We start from the raw sequence: 20,592 nt of genomic DNA, 5'->3' as shown, positions 1-20,592 counted from the left end.
ACCGTACAGCATGTGATAGAAAAGCTCCAAGTTTGAGCATCATTTTAATTCCTCTGCAAGATATCGAAAATGTGTCAACTAACAAAACACTTATAATATTATGATAAACAATATATCTGCTGACAACTTTTTTATATCTTTGAAGGGAACCGAGAAAAATTTGTTTAAAGGAGGCCATATTATTATAGGTTTTACGGTACATAATGTTTATTCATTGAACGTTGAATCATCCTTAATGAATCATACTAACTTTTGATTTTACTTTCAAAGATATCAGACAAAGTGTTCTACTGAAAATGCAGAAAAGACTGAGATATTCAAGGACATCTCTACTGGCAACATGCTCCGCCGGGAAAACCACATTAAAAGTTTACGGTGCTAGGAAACAAAGCAAAACCAACGTCGCGTGTGTGCCACAAAATTGAAAGTTGTAACCATTTTCTTCTGAAAATTGAAAATTCTTTAGTAGAATTTTTTTCGATAATCGAATATCTGAAATTCTGAAAAGACAGCTCATACTATGCAGACACAACGAGCTTATTTTTCGAATCTAGAGAAATACATCCTATTTCACACCCGGTTTTCCACGACCACTGAATTCAAATATTGTGAAAGTTCCCTCGGTTCCAAGTCTTGGCTCTTTTGAAAATTTGAAACTGTTCATTCTAATACGTGCACCTTTTCGAATCCATCCAAATATTATACCATTCACACAATAGTGCACCAATTAACCCTCTTCTAGATTTCATTGCTCTCTATCTTTTCGAATTTAGCAATAACATTAGAGGTCACACCTCGTACCAGGCACACAATTTTCTGAACTCTACATCTCTCAAATTGTTGACTACTTTTTGAAATGATCAATTTTGTGGGAATGAATAAAAGTTAGATACGTTTTGTTGAACGTAGTACATTGAGTAGACTCAAATTCCAAATCTTGAACACCACGTGACAAAAAGACAAATGTGACAATGTTTTGAAAACATAATAGCTATTTTCTCGATGACCACGAGGCGCAGAGAAGAAGACAAGACTTTGACCGCGTCTCAAGGTTGCAAGATACAGATTCGAATACTGTTGTCTCGCAGCTTCCTCCTTTTTTTCCAAGGTACTTGGATCAATCCTCCCGAAAGCTACGCGCCCAATCTAACTTACAAAACTAAGAAATATCGAAATTGAACATACGTTATTTACTCTAATAGAACTCCATTTTATAAATGCAGTTTGAGCTCACTTATCTCCTTTGAAGGATATAAAACATCTGTCAACTAAAAAAGTATTCGTGATGTTATGATAAGTAATTAATTAGTTGAATTTTTTCGTAACACCTATTTTGTACCCCGTTATACCCCCAAATTTCTGTACTCTCCAAATTTTTGGTCACTTATTAAACCAACCGACAAATTGTACTTTTTGAGTTTCTGACCTTTGAAATCTAACAGGTGGGCCTGTACCAAGACCCTAAATCTAGATGTTTGGATGCCCTTTTATGTTTCTGAATATATTTCAACCGGCGATTTCACGCCCATCCAACCTCATTACAAAATTGTGGTTTTCTGAAACTCTCCATCTCCACAACTCTCTATGCCCATATTTTCAAATCCATTTAGTTCTCAGGCAATTAATACAAAAGTGCATCAATTAATCTTTTCCTAAATTTCAGTGCTCTCTCGTCCGTTTTTTTGAATTTGGCAATAACATTTGAGGTCACACCTCGTACCAGGCACACAATGTTCTGAACTATACATCTCTCAAATTGTTGTCCATTTTTCGAAATGATGAATTTTGTCGTGAAACGATGAATGTTAGTACCAGTGTTAGTATACAGTACCCTGAAAGTGGTACATTCTTTGATTCAAGACATTTACTAAAATTTCAAATCTTCTACACCGCATGGCACAAAGACAAATGTGAAAATGTTATGAAAAACATAATATTCATTTTTCTAAGATACACAGAGAAGTAGAGAAGACTTTGGCCGTGTCTCAAGGTTGCATGGTACAGCTTCCAAATCCGTTTCCTTGTAGCTTTGTACCTTTATAACGTTTCTCGGATCCATTTTTCTGAAAGTCACGCGCTTAATCACTTTTGAAACCAAAATTTGAATTTTGAAAATGGAATGCATTAATAGCCATGTTCGGACCAAAAATGAGAATTCTAAAGGTCCAAAATATTTTTTCGGAATTTTCCGATATTGCATTCTGAAATTAGAATTTTCTGGAATACGGTAAGTCAAAGACGCGCGCGGAAAATTTCCTTGGGTGTTGAGCGAAATTTTTTTGACAATTTTTTGCATCCTCCAAATCGGCTATTCAATCCTTTCACCAATTTTTCGCGATTTTGTGATTGGAAGTTACGAAATTTTTATAAATCGGAATATCTCAAAGACTCCGAAATCCGAATTTTGAAATCCGGAGTTTTCGCCGTACCCAAAAATTCTAAATTGGCCATTTTGAACATCTCTGACACGCTAATTAAACCACACAAAAACTTGCACTTTTTTGAGTTCGTGCCCTTTTAAAACTAACAGGTGGGCCTGTACCATGCCCCTAGCTCCAGATGTTCCAATTCCCTCTCCCTCTTTTTGCACACTTTTTAACCGGCAATTTCCCGCCCATCCCGCCTCATTTCAAAAACATTTTCTCCTATTGTTCCATTTAATGTAATGGTCATCATTTGAGCAAACCTTCATCAACACATCTCCCAACAGTTCTGTGTAACTCACCATTACACAAAAAAAAACTGTGTTAGCCCAGTTTTTGACAGCATTCCTAGCATCAGACGAGCTTGTTTTTGCTCTTGTGACTTTTTTCTCTTCAGATATTTTCAAATTTCAGAATGAAGACTTGGGTTTTCTTGCTATTCTGGACAATGATTCCGATCGTGGCCATGGCCAATGGTCCGCCCGAGGAGCCGTTCATTATGTGGGACAATAGAGATGCAACGTAAGTTACCATGAACACTCTTGTTGAGGTGCATTTTGAGCTGAATTATCTTAATTCCTAAATGGGTCAACTGGTAAAATGTGAATGATAATACGACAAACATTCTATCAGTTGACAGATTTTTGTCATTCCTTACAGAAATTTAGATAATTGAGGTTCAAGGAAAGAAGGAACTTTTTTTTTTCAGACTCGAGTATATCGAAGACACCAAACACATGTGCACCACTGTGCAAATCATCCCAGGCACTCATAACAAATACGACGTCTCCGAAATGATCACTACCACTTGCCAAGCTCTGACCGAGGCAACAGGACACTATCTGAGCCCTCCAGAAATCGAAGAACGATTCAAGCGAGACACCACAAACAATTCTGAATTGAACAAAGCGATCAGAGTGTGGAAAAAGTTTAAAAACTCAATGGGCTTCAAAGAGATAGAAGAAATTACTGATGAGGATAGGAAGGCGTTCATGAAGGAAATTTCAAAAGATTTGCGCCGTCTCTTGGCTAAAGATGAGCTTGTCACCTCCGACTACTACGAGCTCAAAAATATTCTTCAATGGAATATTACGGTAAGTTTTATTTGTATAATTCAGTACACAGGTCCCTTTTGCAGTCGCTTTCGGAGTACTTTGGATACCCTCCTAATCGAGACCATGACGCATGGGCAATTATGACCCACAAACAGCTGCAGTGTAACAAAGAAAATCAGTTGGAGATGTACGCATGTGGTGATGTCAACAAACGGAGACAGTTGGGTCGCTACAAAATTGTTAGTTTCACTATCCAAATTCGTATAATGATAACTTAAATCGATTTAGGTGATTCCAATAGGAAAATTTTCCGAGAGTGGAACCATTTACAAGTTCCGCAACATTTCCCAGTTCGCTGTCGAAATTGGAGATAAAATTATTTCGGCTGACTCCTGCCACAGACTCAGGTCCCTTATTCGCTGCAAAGTGTCCAAAAAGAACAAATGCTCAGTTACCAATTACAAGGATTGTGACCAAGAAGTGTTCCTGACACCAAGCCAAACTCTGACCAGATATTTTGCGAATGGCATTATCATTGTTGCATCAAACACAGAGGCAAGCCAATGAAATAATGAATTTTACTCTCATTGTTTATTTTCAGGTTTATGGAACGGTGGTCAACGGAGTCCATGGGATGAGACATATGGAAAACTCAAAGCACATCTTTATGATTGCTGCCAAGACCGATTTCATAGTTGTCAACGAGAATATCATCTATGGAAACTCCTGCAAAACCACGGTTCTCTTCCCGATTTCTCACAACGTGGTGAGAAACTTGTTCATTTTAGTCATACTTTTCTAGGGCCCGGATCAGATTCTTAAGTTTCAAAGTTCTGACTTTTTTATGAAGGTTTTTTTGAAAAAATTTGAAGTTTCGATACTTTTGTAAGGGCGGAATATCTCGAGGATTTTCATTGACGCCTGGCCGGGTCACCGAGTCAGCCCGGAATTTGACAATTACAATTTTGAATTCTTAATTGATGACAACAAAAATTCTTTCAGGACAATCTCACCGTCACTCACGATGACCTCGACAAACTGCATTCCCTCCTCGGAGAACATCTGGAAATCTCGGCACATCGGCAACTTCTCGAACCACGAGCCATCGGTTACATCAAACAGATCATCATTTGGGGAATCGGCTTGCTTGTGATCCTCTCCATCGTTTTCTTCGGTATTTACTTCTATGTTCACCAGAGATCTGCGTCAAAGGATGTGAAAGGGAACTCCGAAGAGTGTGAGATGGTCAACTGAGTTTCAATGGAGCGCGATTGTTGTTGAGTTTCTTTATTCTTTTTTTACTCCGGCTCCTTCTACTTTTCTTGCATTTTTTCTCTGTTAAAACAACATTTATCCAACAATAAAGTTCTCCAACTGTTAAAACGAGATCATGAAGTTTTTATTAAAAAACTATAAATCAATATGTCTCCTGGCGGATCGGACTCCAAAAAATGCGGATGGTCGTGGCGACTGTCCAGTGTGATCTCTTTCCCGTTTCACGATATGCGAAAATGTGGACACACAGTTGCCAATGAACAAATCAGAACGTCCCATGATAGCGAGCGATGTGTACATGTCATCAACTTCTTGTCTATGAGCCTCGATCTGAAACGTCGATTATTTGTTTGGCTGCAAACAAGAGGAAGTCGCACCTCATACGGCTTTAGGGCCTCATTGATTTCATCAATCATATGATCTTTGTCGCTGGCTACGAATACTGACTTGGCGCCTATTGAGCCCACCTTTTCAACGATCTGAAACAACATTTCATCGAAACTAGCGATTTATTTGCTGAAAAATACCATGTCCACGATTTGTTGTTTGTTTGGAATACACATCTCCATGGTGAGCTGTCCTTGATGATGTCCTTCTCCTAGACACTGCTCAGAAGCAAAAAGAGGTCGATTTTTCTCCAAGTCAATGTGATCACAAACTCTGACCTGCAAAAAACAAGACTTTCACACACAATTCCACTTTAAAATTACCCAATCAGCGTCATTTCGCAAGTGCACAGCTACAAATGGCTTTTGCAAATTATTCGTAATGTACTTCTTGGCTTGCTCTGTTATCCTTGAAGACCATCTCAAATATTTCTGAATACTCCACACCTTTCCTTTGGATGGAAACGCTGCTGGTGCACTGGGGAATGCCAGAACAGGAAACTCTTCCGGTCCAAACTTCTCCAGCCATTTCTTTCGACTTCCCATCTGACTGGTTTCGAATCCTCCAGGAATTTCTCCAAAATACTCATCCCCAACAAATGAGACTCCAATCTGATCCCAGTATGGGCCGAATGGATTTCCTTCTTTTGCATGGCATCCTGGCTCGGCATCTGTGTCGTAGATCGCTTTCCTGGGGTTCCAGCAAAATGCTTTTCTCTTCTCTGGCGGCCACACTTTTGACATGATTTTTTTTGTGAACTCGTGCATTGTTACCACTCGAGTGTATTTGGCAACAGTACCAACTTGAAACAACACTTCGAATGGGATCATCTTCTGAAACCAACTAGATTTAGCTTTTTCGTATCAAATTAAAGACATACCGTTTCCGGATGATTAAACTCAATGAAGTTTGGCAGCACTAAAGTTCGATCCAAAGACTTTGCGAATGACAATACTCCTAAGAACTGATCGATTTGATTTCCAAACCTTCCTGAAAAAATTGTATTGTTTTTAAACACCGCAAAAATTAAAACTCACCCATACAGGGACAAAAGACGATGTATCCATTGGGATCCGTTCCATTCTTGGCTCCATTTTTGACGGCGTCCGCAAAATAAATCGAATAAATACTATATACAACTAAGACACGTAGAATTTTCATTCTCCGTCACCACAACCCTCTAACAATCATCTAAAATTGGTTAATTCGAAAGTGTTGGCGTGTTGCGATAAGGCAAGAAAGTTGTGAAAGTGTTTGCATAGGTGAACGAGGGTTGGGAAGAGAGTGTCTTGCCCATCGATCAATAATAACATAAAAATTTCAGGTAAAGATGTACTGCGAGGCACAGTATATATGTGGTGATTCTGAATTTTTAAACACAAGCGATAGAACTTTTATTATAACAAAAGTCTGAGAATTGTAACACTATATAGTTTTGTTTTATTTACACCCGGAACTAATTTCTAGACGGAGAAAATTGGAAGGAACGTTGAGAGCTCTGAGAGTATAGGGCAAAGGGTAAACAAAAAGACAAAGTCAAAGGTGGAGTAGCTCAGATGATGAGAATGAAGATGAGGAAGAACAGCAACGCCGAGAGGACCATGATCATTTTGCACTGGCTGGACTCTGCAAAATGAATAAGTTGTGGCTATGGAGAGAGAAGATAATTGTTTCCGTTGCCTTTGTCTGCCATGCATAGTTTTATGAGGCATGGAAACGGAGCAGTGCGCACAGCGTGTAGTCCACAGACACCCATGTAATTTTCACGCTCGTCAAAGTCATAGTCATTCTGCAGTCCCGAAAATGGTATGAGAATAGGCTCAACTGGCAATACAGGATGAAATCGTTGCATGTTAAAAGCCGAGAATGCTGCTTTTCCGCAAGAAACGAAACGTTTTTTGTTCGAAAGGATGCAATATCCAACTAGGCAATAACGGAAGCAAAAAAGTTTTGCCGATGTTTGAAAAAACACCCCCTTACCGTCTTCAAGGTGAGTCAGCTTTGCCATTTTCTTCATAGCAGTGTCCAGCTTTGTCTCGGCGTATTCCATCTCTTGTCCAAGGTCATCTAGCATGCTGAAACACGGAAAACGTTAGAAAACGAGGGCTTTTTTGGCTTACACAAGTAATTGTGTTTTTTTCTCTTAGGATGCGCGGGAGGATGAAACAAAGAGAAAATAATTTTTACTTTCTAAAGGAAAAAAAATTGCCGTTTCTTTGGTTTCAATCAAGTTATTCTTCAGTTTAAAAATTGATTTTGGAGGAGAACTAAAAAATTCCACACACTAAAATTTGCTCAATGCAGTTCGGAGATGTGGATGAAAAACACCGGTCGCAGTGGCGAAAAGTCCCACAACGGCAGCTACCGTAATCAATTTTTGTTCCGTTTTCTGAATTTATTTTCGAAAAATCATATTTTTAGGCAACGATAGTTGTCGTTGGGAACCTTCGGCCACGGCCACCTTGCCCCCAGACTTTATTGGAAAGTCTGCTTCCTTTTGGATTTTAAAAACTTGCGTTTAATTAGGCTTCAGGCGTCTAGAAGACACTATCAGACTTTCTTCGCGCTCTCTCAAGCCCGATTTGGTCAAAATTCCGGTCCACTGCGAATATATTCCCAGTTTCAAGAAAAAATAACTCACACTGATTGCTGATCCAACTCATCTCCAATCATCGAACTCATCCCTCGCAACGTCCTCACTGAATTTCCCACCAACTCCAGCTCCTCATCTTGCTCTTGAATTATTTGCTGGAAAAACCAAAATTTGTTTAAAAAAAACCGTAAAACTTTAAATCCTTACCTCTTGCCTAGAGAAAATCTGACCAGCAGATGATGGAACGTCTTCTAGAGAGATCTCTTCTTCGTTGAGTTTTGAGTATCGATAATTGCTCATTTTGCTGAAAATTAAAGTTAATGGGAGATTATGAAGAATTGGAAACAAAAAGTACATATGAGGGTAGAAACCTCAATGGGAAGAGAAAAATCACGAGACAAAATTCAAAAGAGCATAAAGTTTTTTTGTTGATAAAGTGCAAACATCAAAAGAAAAGAAATATGACAAAGCAGTATCACAAGAAGAAGAACAGTACAAGTGATTGAAATTTCAATAATTCGATATGAACCAGAATACTTATACACCAAGGCAGTTGGACCCGCGAACCATTCGCTTAAAAAAAACGGAAAAAATATTATATACAAAAAAAATATCTAATCGTATTTCAAAATCTATTCTATTTCTTATCAATCACTTTCATCTCGGCCATCGGAACCTTCAGCACGCTGCCCATCGCCTTCAATATCGACTTGCTGGCCGGTGTCGGTGATCCCATCGAGTGAAGGAATTGTGTGAAAATGTTACGGAGGTAGTCGATTTCATTTGTGGAAGATAGCATTTGCAGTTTCCCTGTAATTTTCAAGTTTTAAAAAACAATTCGGGAAGAAGCCATGACCGCGACGGCCAGACCGTCTTTATCGTCGTCATAGTTCAAAACGTTTCCTGGCAACGAGGCCGGGCTGAGCCTGCTGGACATCAGTCCGGTCCGTAATTTTGCAAAGAAAAAATATTCACCTTCAAGCACTCGTACTTTCTCCGTCATCTCTTCGTTTCGAGCAACAGATTCCAATTGACGTGACATAGAGACGGATTCGTTCTCGCGGAGGCGTATCTCAACATCCATGAGTTGTTTCCTGAAAGATGAATTTGTATTGTGATGGGAAAAATGTTACACTGGGATTGAAGCGGAGGCTGATGTTTCCTAGCAACAGTAGCTCGGAGCGGAAACAGCGGGTGGCTGTTTCCGCTGTTTGGCTACAAATGAATATACTTCTATCTAAATGTTCCGAGCAGAACCGGTAAAAAGTTCTATTGGTAAAGATGAGTTCTCTCGCAAAAGAAAGGACCCATCTTTTCTAAAAGGACCCATTTTTCTCAAAAGGACTCATCTTTGGTGATAGAGCCGGTTTAGTGTTCATTTTTCGAAATCTCAAAGATAGTCATGAGTGACAAAAGCTTTGCTGAAACATAGCTATTGTTATCTGGGGCATGTCAGCTGCTCGAAATTTGTTAAATAACACCGTCAGTCTATAACAAGACACAATTCGTGAGTTTTTCGCTCTCACCTTAGCTCTTGAATATCAAAATCCTTCTTCGTCAACTGATTCTCATAGTACACATTCTTCGAATCCGGATCATTCGGAACTGTTGTGTCATCTTGTGAGTACGTTCTACTCCTTCTCCGAGTAGCCGGATCCTCCTCATATGTTGAAGAACGATTGTGCCTCGAAATCTTTCTAGGATTCTGCGATCTCTCCATCTTCTCGTGGCGCAACGTAACGAGCATCTTTCTGAAATTACTTTTCATTGATTGACCTCTCCCCCACAACAAAATAATAACCTGAACGCTTCAATTTCCTGGTCTCGAGACTCAATTTCCTCTTGAGTACATCTTCTCTGTCGAAGCACATCCTCCTCCAGCTCGTTTCTCTTGCTTTTCTCCAACCGCAAACTCTCTTTCATGTGATTCATTTCGTCTTTTTGGCGAGAAATTTCTTTGTCACGTTGACTAATATCGTTGTTCATTTTCTCCAACTTCTTCTCGATATCGACGCGAAATGAGTCGTTGCAGTTGATTTTGTCGTTGAGCACTCGAATCGTTCGTTCCAGCTGAAATAAAACATGTTTTCTAAATGGAAATAGGGTTTTTTGATTTCACTCACATTTGTAATCTGAATCTGTTGTTGCTTGACTTGATCGGACTTTGCATTTTCTTGAACTGCCTTCTCGATGAGCAACATAACATCGTCACGGAGAGCCGGACAACAGAATTCTGAATATTAAGAAATGGAAAAAACGGCCAACTTGGTTCATTACCTAGGGCATTCGAGTTTTCCTTTTTGAATTTCTCATATTCAGCAATCATTCCATCTCTGAACCAGAATTCGTCGACAGGGGAGAGTGATCGCTTCTTTTCGCAGTGATTGAGATTCTGAAAATGTATCAGAATGGTTAGAAAGGTGTCATAGCAATTTCGTATTTTTAAGAAGAGTAGTGGGTCCTGTAGCTCGTTTAGTTCTTTTAAGATTTTCCCGACGCGCCGCGGTTTTTTGAGTAGTCTTTTTTTGGGATGTGTAAAATTTGGTGGCCTAGTGATCCTAGAAGGTTTTGGCTGAGCTTGTTTTCGAAAAATCGGTCAGTTTGATTTCCGGCAACCTACCCACGGCACTGGTTGCGTCTAGCCGCTCTGTTTCTCACAGCCGTGGTTTAATAGGATTTTTTGCTTTATAACAGTTTTTTGGTTGGTTTAAGCACAATTTTTCTTAACATAATCAGCGATGATTAATGTTTCTCTGTTTCTCTGATGATATGGTCAATGATTAAGTTTCTCGGAGTTAACATCCTGAGTTTGGATAATGGCTTTTGAACTCCGTGGTGAAGGTTATCAGTCTTCTTTTCCCAGCTACCGAATATGCCAGCTAGTTTTACCTCCAGAAGTTGCTCCTTTTCTTCCTTCAACGCTCTGATAGCCGATGTTAGTTCCGATATCTCATTCTCCTTGTCATCACATCGTTGAGACAGGCGCATAATTTGACCCTGAAAAGAATAACGTTTTTTGGCCAGCCAATTTCTATTTCCAACTTCTAATTTTGTAATCTTCGCATCATCTTCGACGTGAGTCGATGGTTTTGGAACTTCTGCTTCATCTCTTTTTTGGTCCAGTTGAAGCGACGCAAACTTGCGCTCCAAAAAGATCGACCGTCCATGAGCGTCTTCGTACAGTTTCTTGAACTGCTCTCTTTCTGCTTCGAGCTGTTTGTTGGCAAGCTAAAAATGGAAACTTGTTTAGGCCATACTTGTCGACGGACCGATCCCAGGCCGGTAAAGGCCGGCTGATAACTCGTTTCATATTGGAAATTGTGGGCAAAGCAACACACCAGCCGATAGAGCTCGGTAAACTCTACATTCTCCAATAAACATCAACTAGTAGTTAAATCAAAACACGGGTACCGCTTTTAAAGCCGGTCGATTTTGATCGGAGGTTTTAGAGCTTTCCGTGCTCTACCATTTCGTGTGCCGTTTTGATCGGATTTTCAGTTTTGAAGCGAGTTGCTAGCCGGCCCGTGCCTGCATGGGATCGGTCCATCGACAGGTTTGATGCAGGTTTTCATTCCGTTGGCATTGGTAAATCTGAAATTTGAACCAGATAAACACTCACCTCCATTTTATTGTCACTCGCTGAATTATTCTTCATGTGATTCTCCATCTGCTGTAGCCGTTGCTCGTACTTCCTTGTCATTGACATTTCCTTACGCAACTTTTGCTCCAACTCGGCCAAATGAAAACTACTGTCCCCCGTTTTCGTCGACATACTGTTGGGGATACTCTCCGCCTCGGCCACCCGTTTCTTCAGTTCTTGGTTCTCCTTCTACAACAGACACACATAATGGTCCGCAGGGAAAATCGATATCTTGGCCACTTACCAACACTGAATTGCGCGCAAGGACCAATGCGCTCTCTTTGCTTTGGAATTCCTTTGTCAGTAGGGCGATTTTCTGCTTCAATTCATCGATATCAGTAGAACCGGGCTGGAAGAAAGTTTTTGTGGGGAAACTCTGAGCCTCACTCTAATGAAATACCTTGACTTCTGCACAAGCAAAACCGGCAATTATGTTGGCAAGGTTCTCTTTCTCAGCTTTCAGAGCTTTACAGCTTTCCACAGCAACTGAAAATTAATTTAAATTGTTCGAGAAGTTAAAAAAGTAATTTTACCTCGTAAATTCCGTTCATATAACGCAAGTTTCTGCCGTTCCGCTTGCAAATCCGAGTTTAATTTCTCCACTGACCCCATGGCGAACCTGAAAAATAAAGTTATATCGTTTGAAAATTGATGGCGCAACGCCTATAGACAAGCAGAAAAAAAATCCATCCAATGTAGCATTTCTTTGTGGATTGCATAGCGATATTAAGCGAATAAGACACGCAACAACCGGTTTTGAGTGACGTAAAAACGTTGGAGGGGGACACATAGAAGAGCGTGTGTCGATTTACGATAAACAACGCGTGCCCGTTCGCAGCGGAGTGTCGTTGGGACCATTTATTGGTTTTGGATTGACTTTTGATTGATTTATCCGAACAAATTGGTTGGTTTTTGTTAGATTTTTGACGTAATTGTTCTAGATTTATCTTGTTCATCGTTTATAGAGTCAACTCCACTTGAAATTTTTCAAATTATATATTTTTCATGGTTTTTTTAAAGAGAATTCGAACACTATTTTCATATGAACCACAAAGTTTTGATAATTAAGGGTTACTCTTGTCAAAAAAAAGTGCAGGGCGACATTTATTCGGCAACCGGTTATTATCGTGTTTGCATTTTCAAACCAAAGACCGACAAATGTTTTTCGCATCCACTTTTCCCATTTTCTCTCTTGCGCAACAACACAGAAATAGAAAGGACATGCATGAAAAGCTTCTCCTCTTGCACATCGTGTATATGTAGCTTTTTTTTTCTTTTCTATACTTTCGCCATGTCTTCAAAGGAGCCGCAGATGTTTTGAAATCCTTCGAGGTTGCTGTTTTTCTTTCTTAAATGTAATAGTTTTTCATAAATTATTTTCTAAAGTAAAAATGCGAGCTTGGAAGTTTACTGAACATTATTCCAGTGATTTCTGATTACCAAAACCAGAAAATTGTTTTTTCAACTAAATTTTCTAAAAAATTGTAGAATTTCAACTCCCATTTTTCGACACATCACTCAAAAATTGCAGTTATATCCATTCATGTTGTTTAAAAAAAAGTTACTTTTTTTCAGTTGAAAACTAACAAACATTGGGTTCTAAACTAAATAACATTGAATTTGTCACACTATTCTATGATTAAATAATATTTTTTAAATAAGAAAATTCGCAAAATTAAGTTTATGCGTCCAACGAAATATCCTTAATTCACAAAAATATTAGGATTTTCCGAAAAGAAATTAGTTTTTCTTCAATTTTCACTTTCTTCTAATTGATTTTTAAAAAGAAAACAGTTCGCGAATAGAATTTAATGAATACGGTCTCTGAATATGTGAAACTGTTTTTCTTCCTCTATATTTTCCATTTTTCTGCCCTAATTCCATTCTATCCAGTAATGGAATTCACTTCCATTATTCTACTCGTATGGTAATCGGTTGAAAAAAAAATGAGGACAGTCAAACTGTGTGAGTTAAAACAACTTCCAATAAAAGATAGATAAATATTATACAACTAGAGGCATCAGTTCTAGTTTTGTTTGCGTAACCAACAATTGAAAAAGAGAGAATCATCACCACCGATTTCGATTCCAACGGCACACATTTTTGTTAATTTTGGGTGGATGAGTACGATTTTGTGTGTGTGCTGTAGGTTCTTCACATTTTTTCAATTGTTTGGATGACATTGAATTTTTGGGTTGTAATTCAGTCATTTTTTCCTACCATTGAACTTTAGACCTTGTTGAGTTCAGTGTCACTCAGTGTTTTGTACATGTATAGTGTATAACTACTTATGCAAATATTTTTCCTCTCTGGTTTGATCCTTAACGTCGTATTACAGATAGTGCGACAGGGTTTACGAATTTCAGGTGCTCTTATCGCACCGGATGTAAAAAATAGTTTTGTTATTAGTTTTAGTATAAAGTCAAGAGCCTTGTTTTGGAAAATATTTGTTTTTTTTATTGTTTTATCCTGTTCTTTTCTAGTTCCTAATTTCAACTAAACTAGTCGCATTCTTAAAATTTCCAATTTTCAATTATCCTAAAATCTCAGGTAGGGAATTATAAGAAATTTCAATCAAGTTTTTTTTAATTATTAGAAAACGATTTTTCAACATTTTTCAAGGACTCACACCCCCCCCCCCCCCAACTGATTTTTAGGGCAGCACCTGGTCCAGGTAAAATGTTCCTTCTCAAATCACCAACTTCTTTTCTCGAAATGTTGAATGGAACTAGCTTGCTTGTCCCTCCTCCAACGCTCCAAACGTCTAGATGATGCACCTATGGCGCGAGCTCGCTCCTCTCTTTTTAAAAATTTAGATAAACAGTTTTTGAATTGTGATTCAGACCTGCCAAACAGAAATTTTTCAATATCTGCAATTTTTGTAAAAATAATTTTCAGTAACCGGGTGCGTATTTTGGGTATAATGTTGTTCTAAACCCGCGAAATTATGTAAATATCCCCAAACCGTCAACTTTAAGCCCATATATCTCAATTCCCGTGAAAGAAATCTGAAAATTGTCATCTCATATAACGTTTAACAAAATATCAAAAAAGTTGTGTCGGTTGACCTTTTTTTTTAATCTGTGACATGAATGGAGCTAAATAGGCTCAAAGTGAAAAATTAAGCTTCACAATTTTTTTTAGCAATATGGGATTTTCAACAAACTTCTAGGGAAATCTCCCCTTCAGAATCTACAGAACTTCATAGTTAGGCACGATTTGAGGGGATTTTTTCTTTTATTGCGTAATTTCATAAGGCAAACGATTTTGAAACGTTCTTCTGTTTTCAAACTGATTTCTGGTCAGATCTTCGACGCAATTTTGTCTCAGACAACGGAAAAAGTTAAAACGCCATCAAAACCTTTTTGATATTCACCGAAACACGTTCTTCTGAATTATAATTGATGCGTTTCAAGATGATCTATTTGAAATGATCTCATACTTCTTTTTGATGATCCATTCAGTAATTTTTATCTCTTTCGAGGGTGTTTCCCCATTTCCTTATCTCCTCCCACCCTGACTTATCCATCTTTTCTCCATCCTTAGTCGTAAAATCTTTCTTGCCACCATTTTTCTTCATTATTTCCGATTACTCATCGATAAGTTAACACCCACTCTCTTTCGCCGTCCCACTGTGGTTGAAAAAAACTGCATATAATGAAAAGTGGGTCATTCGTTCATTACCTCTTCTCTTCATTCTTGACGCCCCAAATTATTTCGGTGTGTTCGTTCTTCTTCTTCTCTTCCTGTCTTTTTCGATTTCACTTCACCCTGGTCGTTTTTATTTCTACAAATGAATCAATCAAGTTTATAGAAGCGAAACTGTGTAGAGGTGTAAAGGAAAATGCTGTCGGATTAGATCCGAATATGCAAATGCAGGATTTATGCAAATAGAGTTTTGTAGAAGAGAGGAACACGTAGCTTAACGACATTTGTTCATGATTTTTCTATCAAAAAAATATCAAATTTCAAATTTCACAATTCAAATTTCCGCCCGGAATTGCACTCTGCGCTTATCGCTTAACAGTACTGACGTAGTTCTACCTTTCAAACAAGTAAACCTTTTTGCACAAAAACGTTCATAGACTACTATACGATTCGTATAATAGACAAACAAAACTATTTTCTGATAGTTTTCAGAGTGTTGTCTTCCTTATCATATTCGACTTTTCTGCGTATATACTGCTGACGCAATTCATGGAAAAAACATTGAACTATTTAGAAGAATCGAACTGGTTGGTACTGTAGGGGCAACTTTTGTGGAATAGAGAAAGCAAAAAGAAAAAGAATGAACAGATTTTCGCTTTCACTAATACTTCAATTGAACTTCTACTTTCGCTTCCAGTGTTTTTGGAACCTTCCTCCACCGCCATCATCTCTCTATCTTTCTCTTCCGACATTCGGTTTGGCCTTGACGTTTAGCATAAAGAAGGACGATCTTTCTCTTTTCATTCATTTCGCAAGTGCCACACCCAATTCAGCCGGCAGTGCCTTTTTTTTCGAATCACTTAACTCGATACATCATTGTTCTTTCCGTTGTGGGGGTTACGAAATCATCATGAATCTCTACGCGGGAATGAATCCAAAAAACATATTTGCCAACAAGGGCAAAGTGACTAATGACGGAAAGGAGACAATGTGTGGTCGTCGCAACACTAGTCTCCACCACCACCCACCGTGTTTCTCTCCTTCCAAAAGATGAGCCGAACGGTAAGCACTCCGAACAAACCTTTTTTGCAGTCTGTATACCGCCGCTCCTCCGGAATATCCCCTCATGTTTTTGTCGATTTGGGTGTTCTTTTTTGAGTTCCATTTAGTGTTTTCCTTCTTAATTTCCGGTTTGGAGCAAACGTCATGTCTTTGTCCCATTCTTCAGAACTCATCTGGTGTAAACAGGAAATATGTGTCTGTCGTTTTGACTCTAAAATTATCGAATTGGGGCAAAAGATTAGGACGACTGGCCAGGCGTGAAAAAATGGCGAGGTTTTGTTATCAAACAGCAAAAACTAGACGAAATTTGTTAGGTGAACATAAGGAAAACTAGAAAACTAAGTTAGAAGTGTAAAACAAAAAATATGTGAGTTGTATTTCTGAGAAATTAAGTTACATGATAAATACTCAGGAAATATATTTTTTTTCTATTTTTTGCTATAAATCGATCATTTTTTTAAATTTTAATAAAATTATTGATCTAGTTTTTTTTCAAATAGAGAAAACCGTAAAACCTATATTAGAATAGCCGCTCAAGTTCAAATGTTAGCTAACTTCAATAGGCTCCTGTCCAAGACATAGAAAATGATGTGTACTGCTAAATTGCTTATCAGAATATAAAAAGTGTTTCGTCAGTTGGTTCGATAACTTTCATATAAATTGAGGTTGTGCCTCAAACTTTACAATATAGGCCCTTTTACTATTGGTTTTACGGCTAATTAACCAGTTAACTTTGTTAGTAGCCAAAATGAGCTTTAATGGAATAGGTCTTAATTATATTTTTTGGAATAGGTAATTTTAAAACGATGCAATATTACGTTTGCAATATCAAATTTTTGTCTGGTCCCTCAAACCTGATTTCAAGTAAAATGTATCATGACTAACCAATTTATAGCACATTCAGTTCCAATTTTTGATTTTGCCATCATAATCTTGCTGAACCTCGATGTGTCGCAGATTATTTTTTCAAAGTTTACTTAAACTTATAATCTGATTCTCTAATCAAATTCTAGTTTCAATTTCAGACAGAAAATTAACAGATGACTCGGTGTGTGTTTGCTCAAAGTGCATTTTCAGACTTCCGCCGCTTTCTAATTTTTGTGTGATTTGAACTTTTTATCTGGACATGAAATGTCAGTTTCAAGTTATGAGTTTCAACATTTCCCCATTAGGAAGGAAATTCAAAACAGTATTCCCCTTGGCCCGTCCCCTCTGGAGCACTTTCCCAGTTCTTATCAAACACTTTCTTTCTCAGAGCACCATGAACAAAAGGGTTATAAAAGCAGTACAGCACGCAGGTCAGTTTAGTACAGAGAGGGGACACAACCACGCCTTATCTTAAATCGGCACAGTGTAATTGAGCTGATAAACTGTATGATGGTGATACCCGCCTTTTTCAAATCGTATGTCTCCTTCCCTCTTTCCACTTTTCAACCAAAACTATACGATTTCACCACCATCCCTTCCTCTCTTCGTTTTCCACCCCCTTCCACTTCTCATTTTTGCCCACTTTCAGATCTAATTGTTCATACTGTTTAGTTAGTCATCTCGCCCCGAACCAACTGTGTGGGGCGTTCTCCAGGTATTTGTTGAATGTTTTTTATTCTTATAGTCCCCTTTTCCTCCCAGTTCTACCGGTCTATTCTGACTCACACTGGTAAGTGGGAAGTAAGGAGGTTTGAATGTTGATACTTTTAACCTTAACTTTTTCATAACTAAAAATCTTATTTGATTTTCGAGGAAGGAGAAAAAAGCCTCCACACCCCCAAACAGTTCACCCCTTCTTCACTAGTCTTTTAATCAAAAGTGAGGAGAATTGTGTGGCATTTACGTTGACTCTCTAATTCGAAAAGATAACAAATTTCTTAGGCGTCGCACTCTGTGTCTTTCCTCCTCTCTACCAACCGGCTTTTGGCATCCCAAAAAAAAGAGAAGCGTTCAGTGTCCTACCTTTTACCGTCCTCTATCATTCGTTCGAAAAAAAATTCTGGTCCCTTTTTTCTTTTTCTCACTTGATCGTTTATTCCATTTTTCATTCCTTTCTTTCTTCCAGTCTCACGATCTTCGCACTTTTTATTTATTCAAACGTCAATGCCCTCTACTGTAACTCATTTTCGTATTTCAGCATCTCTCACGAACAATGGTTGTTGAGCAGAAAGAGCAAGAGCCTATTGTTAAGATGCGTGAGCGCAACGTCAACGCCGCTGCCCACTCTGCACTGGCACGTGGAATCGAAGCGCTGAATGAAGGAGAAGTGACCGAGGAGACTGAGGGTCAGTGTCAACTAATTATAATAAAAACATCTGAATATTTTTAGAGATCCGCAAGCTTGACACTCAACTTGATCATCTTAACGACTACATGTCTAAGATGGAGGAGCGTCTGAAGGCTCACAACGACAGAATGATGGAGACGTTGAAGCAACAAAAGGAGGAGCGTGAGAAGAGACGTCGTAGCTTCCATGAGGTAGGGTCCTAAATTCTATTTAAAAGTCCAAACACCAGTGTTTATATGTATTTTTCTACTACAAAGGCTAGAAGTCGCCCCAAGTACAAAATGAATTATGAATAACAACAAGTAGAAACTTCAAAGAGCAACAAAAACAATAAATAAGAGCGATATATCAAAATAAGAAAAGTCCAAAATTGATAAAAATTCAATTTTCCAGCGCATGTCCCAAAACCAATCGGAAGACGAGGAGTTCAAGAAGCAAATGAGCAGCATCTTGAAGAGAGTTCAATCTGTCAAGCGCACCAACGAGGAATAAGAAAAATCAGATCCACCATCTTTCAGAGTGTACAATTCTAATATATTCCTTTTTTGAATTCCACCACCACCGTCATTTCTATTAATCATCCTCTCCACCCAATTCCAATCGTCATGTTTTATATTTGTTCCTTATTCACTTCCGTTCTTTAAATCAACTGTCTCACTGACTAAGGAATGACGTGATTCAAGTTCGTATGATATATATTTTGTCTGTCACCTGTCCGTCCTAACCTATTAGCTTATTTTCTGTCTGGAGCTTTGGATTATTCCAATAGCTAACATGTTTGGAAATAAAGTACGATGCGTTCGAAGAAATATTTGCGAACATTTTCTATGGCCAATGATTACGTGGGCGGTTGATAGCGATCACTAATTTACTGGAAGAGTGGGAAAGAAAAATAATATGGTTTTTATCGAAAACATAAACGGGACTTCTTGATTTTGCATTGTATTTCGAAAACCTCGAAAGCTGAAATATTCTGAATTTCTGAAATCGTAAAACTCACTGACACCCCACATGATAAAAGGGTTTTCCGAAGTAACTTGGAATGATATTAGGGTGTTCCATAAATAATGTCGTTTTTTTTCGAGCGCAGTTTTCTCTGCGATGGCTCGTTCTAATATCAATTTTTTTTGTTTCTCACACATCTAATCAAGTCGTCCAAAATTCTTACCTAACATGTTTCATAATGTTCTAGGTTCATCGAGGAGAAATCATAGAAAAGAAGGGATTTTTCGCTACTTTTTAATACGAATACGTGCTCAACCGAAATGCAACCGAGACAACCGAAAATATTAACCGTGTTTTCGCAGAAAAAAGTGCTAACAAAAAAAAGAGTACAGCGATGGTTCACAAAATTCACATGTGGAAATACACTTCTCGAAGAAAAAAAGTATCGTGGAAGGAATTCTGAAGAGTGGTGGAAGGGGATCCGAGATTGACTGTCCGGGAACATTCAGCAGCGCTTGAAGTCAGCATTGGAACAATTTCGAGACATATATAAAAATGGAGAATACAAAAAAAAACTAGATAAATGGGTTTCTCATGAACTGAACCATCGTCAAAAATGGCAACATTTCTTTAGTTTGTGAAATCATCTCATATGATAGAAAAATGATCATTTTTTGAATCGAATTGTGGCGTATGACGAAGAATTGGCTTTTTACTACAACAAAATTGGTTTTATTCATTACAACGTCCTGAAAAAATGAAAAACTAACACTACGGTTTACAATTGTCAAAAAACAGAAAAAAATGTGTTATCCAAATTCCGGCACTAGTCAAAAAATATGGCACAATCCTACTCGACAACAACTCCATTTCACATGTTGCAATCATTGCGACTCAAAAACTGAATTTGTTGGGTTACAAAATCATCAGTTATCCACCATACTTGCCGACATCGTCTTAATTGATTACCGTTTTCTCAAACATCTTGATAACCTCACCGAAGAGAACCAGTACATTAAAGGTGGGGGGACAGGAGATTTTACAGGGGATTTTTGAGGCCAGAATATGCATTCTACCGTGACGGTGTACAACGCTTAATGTCACTCTGCGTACAGCTGTCGTCCTCGCCTTTATGTATGCAATCGGGCGGCCGCTTTCTCTTTGCCCGTGTAGCTCAGTCGGTAGCGGCGCCGTACCCTCAATCATCGCCCCAACAAGTTCAACTCCTCGAGGGGCATATTTAAACGAAATTTCGAGAACATTATTTTTTTTCATGTCCCCCCACCTTT

General features: G+C 38.4%; 4 protein-coding genes across 4 annotated transcripts; 2 read left to right on the top strand and 2 right to left on the bottom strand.

Moving 5' to 3' along the window:
* Nucleotides 1–2,838: 2,838 nt before the first annotated feature.
* CBG14148 lies at nucleotides 2,839–4,732 on the top strand (the record flags this gene model as incomplete). The annotated part of the gene is made up of 6 exons (XM_002644290.1): nucleotides 2,839–2,945; nucleotides 3,133–3,517; nucleotides 3,562–3,717; nucleotides 3,767–4,033; nucleotides 4,080–4,244; nucleotides 4,481–4,732. The coding sequence occupies 6 exons, from the start codon at nucleotides 2,839–2,841 to the stop codon at nucleotides 4,730–4,732; spliced, it is 1,332 nt and encodes a 443-aa protein (XP_002644336.1).
* A 156-nt stretch (nucleotides 4,733–4,888) lies between these two features.
* On the bottom strand, nucleotides 4,889–8,033 carry CBG14147 (the record flags this gene model as incomplete). The annotated part of the gene is made up of 11 exons (XM_002644289.1): nucleotides 4,889–5,083; nucleotides 5,131–5,232; nucleotides 5,281–5,418; nucleotides 5,464–5,854; nucleotides 5,882–5,973; nucleotides 6,021–6,130; nucleotides 6,178–6,302; nucleotides 6,665–6,788; nucleotides 7,121–7,215; nucleotides 7,782–7,888; nucleotides 7,941–8,033. 11 exons carry the CDS (start codon nucleotides 8,031–8,033, stop codon nucleotides 4,889–4,891), a joined length of 1,572 nt encoding a protein of 523 aa, XP_002644335.1.
* A 337-nt stretch (nucleotides 8,034–8,370) lies between these two features.
* Nucleotides 8,371–11,985, bottom strand: Cbr-klp-8 (the record flags this gene model as incomplete). The annotated part of the gene is made up of 12 exons (XM_002644288.2): nucleotides 8,371–8,543; nucleotides 8,709–8,827; nucleotides 9,260–9,484; nucleotides 9,535–9,803; nucleotides 9,857–9,966; nucleotides 10,011–10,125; nucleotides 10,623–10,730; nucleotides 10,776–10,961; nucleotides 11,353–11,562; nucleotides 11,618–11,722; nucleotides 11,774–11,859; nucleotides 11,907–11,985. The coding sequence occupies 12 exons, from the start codon at nucleotides 11,983–11,985 to the stop codon at nucleotides 8,371–8,373; spliced, it is 1,785 nt and encodes a 594-aa protein (XP_002644334.2).
* Nucleotides 11,986–18,223: 6,238 nt separating this feature from the next.
* CBG14145 lies at nucleotides 18,224–18,850 on the top strand (the record flags this gene model as incomplete). The annotated part of the gene is made up of 3 exons (XM_002644287.2): nucleotides 18,224–18,356; nucleotides 18,401–18,549; nucleotides 18,752–18,850. The coding sequence occupies 3 exons, from the start codon at nucleotides 18,224–18,226 to the stop codon at nucleotides 18,848–18,850; spliced, it is 381 nt and encodes a 126-aa protein (XP_002644333.2).
* Between the last annotated feature and the right edge of the window lie 1,742 nt (nucleotides 18,851–20,592).

This window comes from Caenorhabditis briggsae (assembly GCF_000004555.2).
Source record: "Caenorhabditis briggsae complete genome, chrX, whole genome shotgun sequence".
NCBI classification, from domain to species: Eukaryota; Metazoa; Nematoda; class Chromadorea; order Rhabditida; family Rhabditidae; genus Caenorhabditis; species Caenorhabditis briggsae.
Note: the sequence above shows the minus strand (reverse complement) of the source record. Positions and strands in the feature narration are given on the sequence as shown.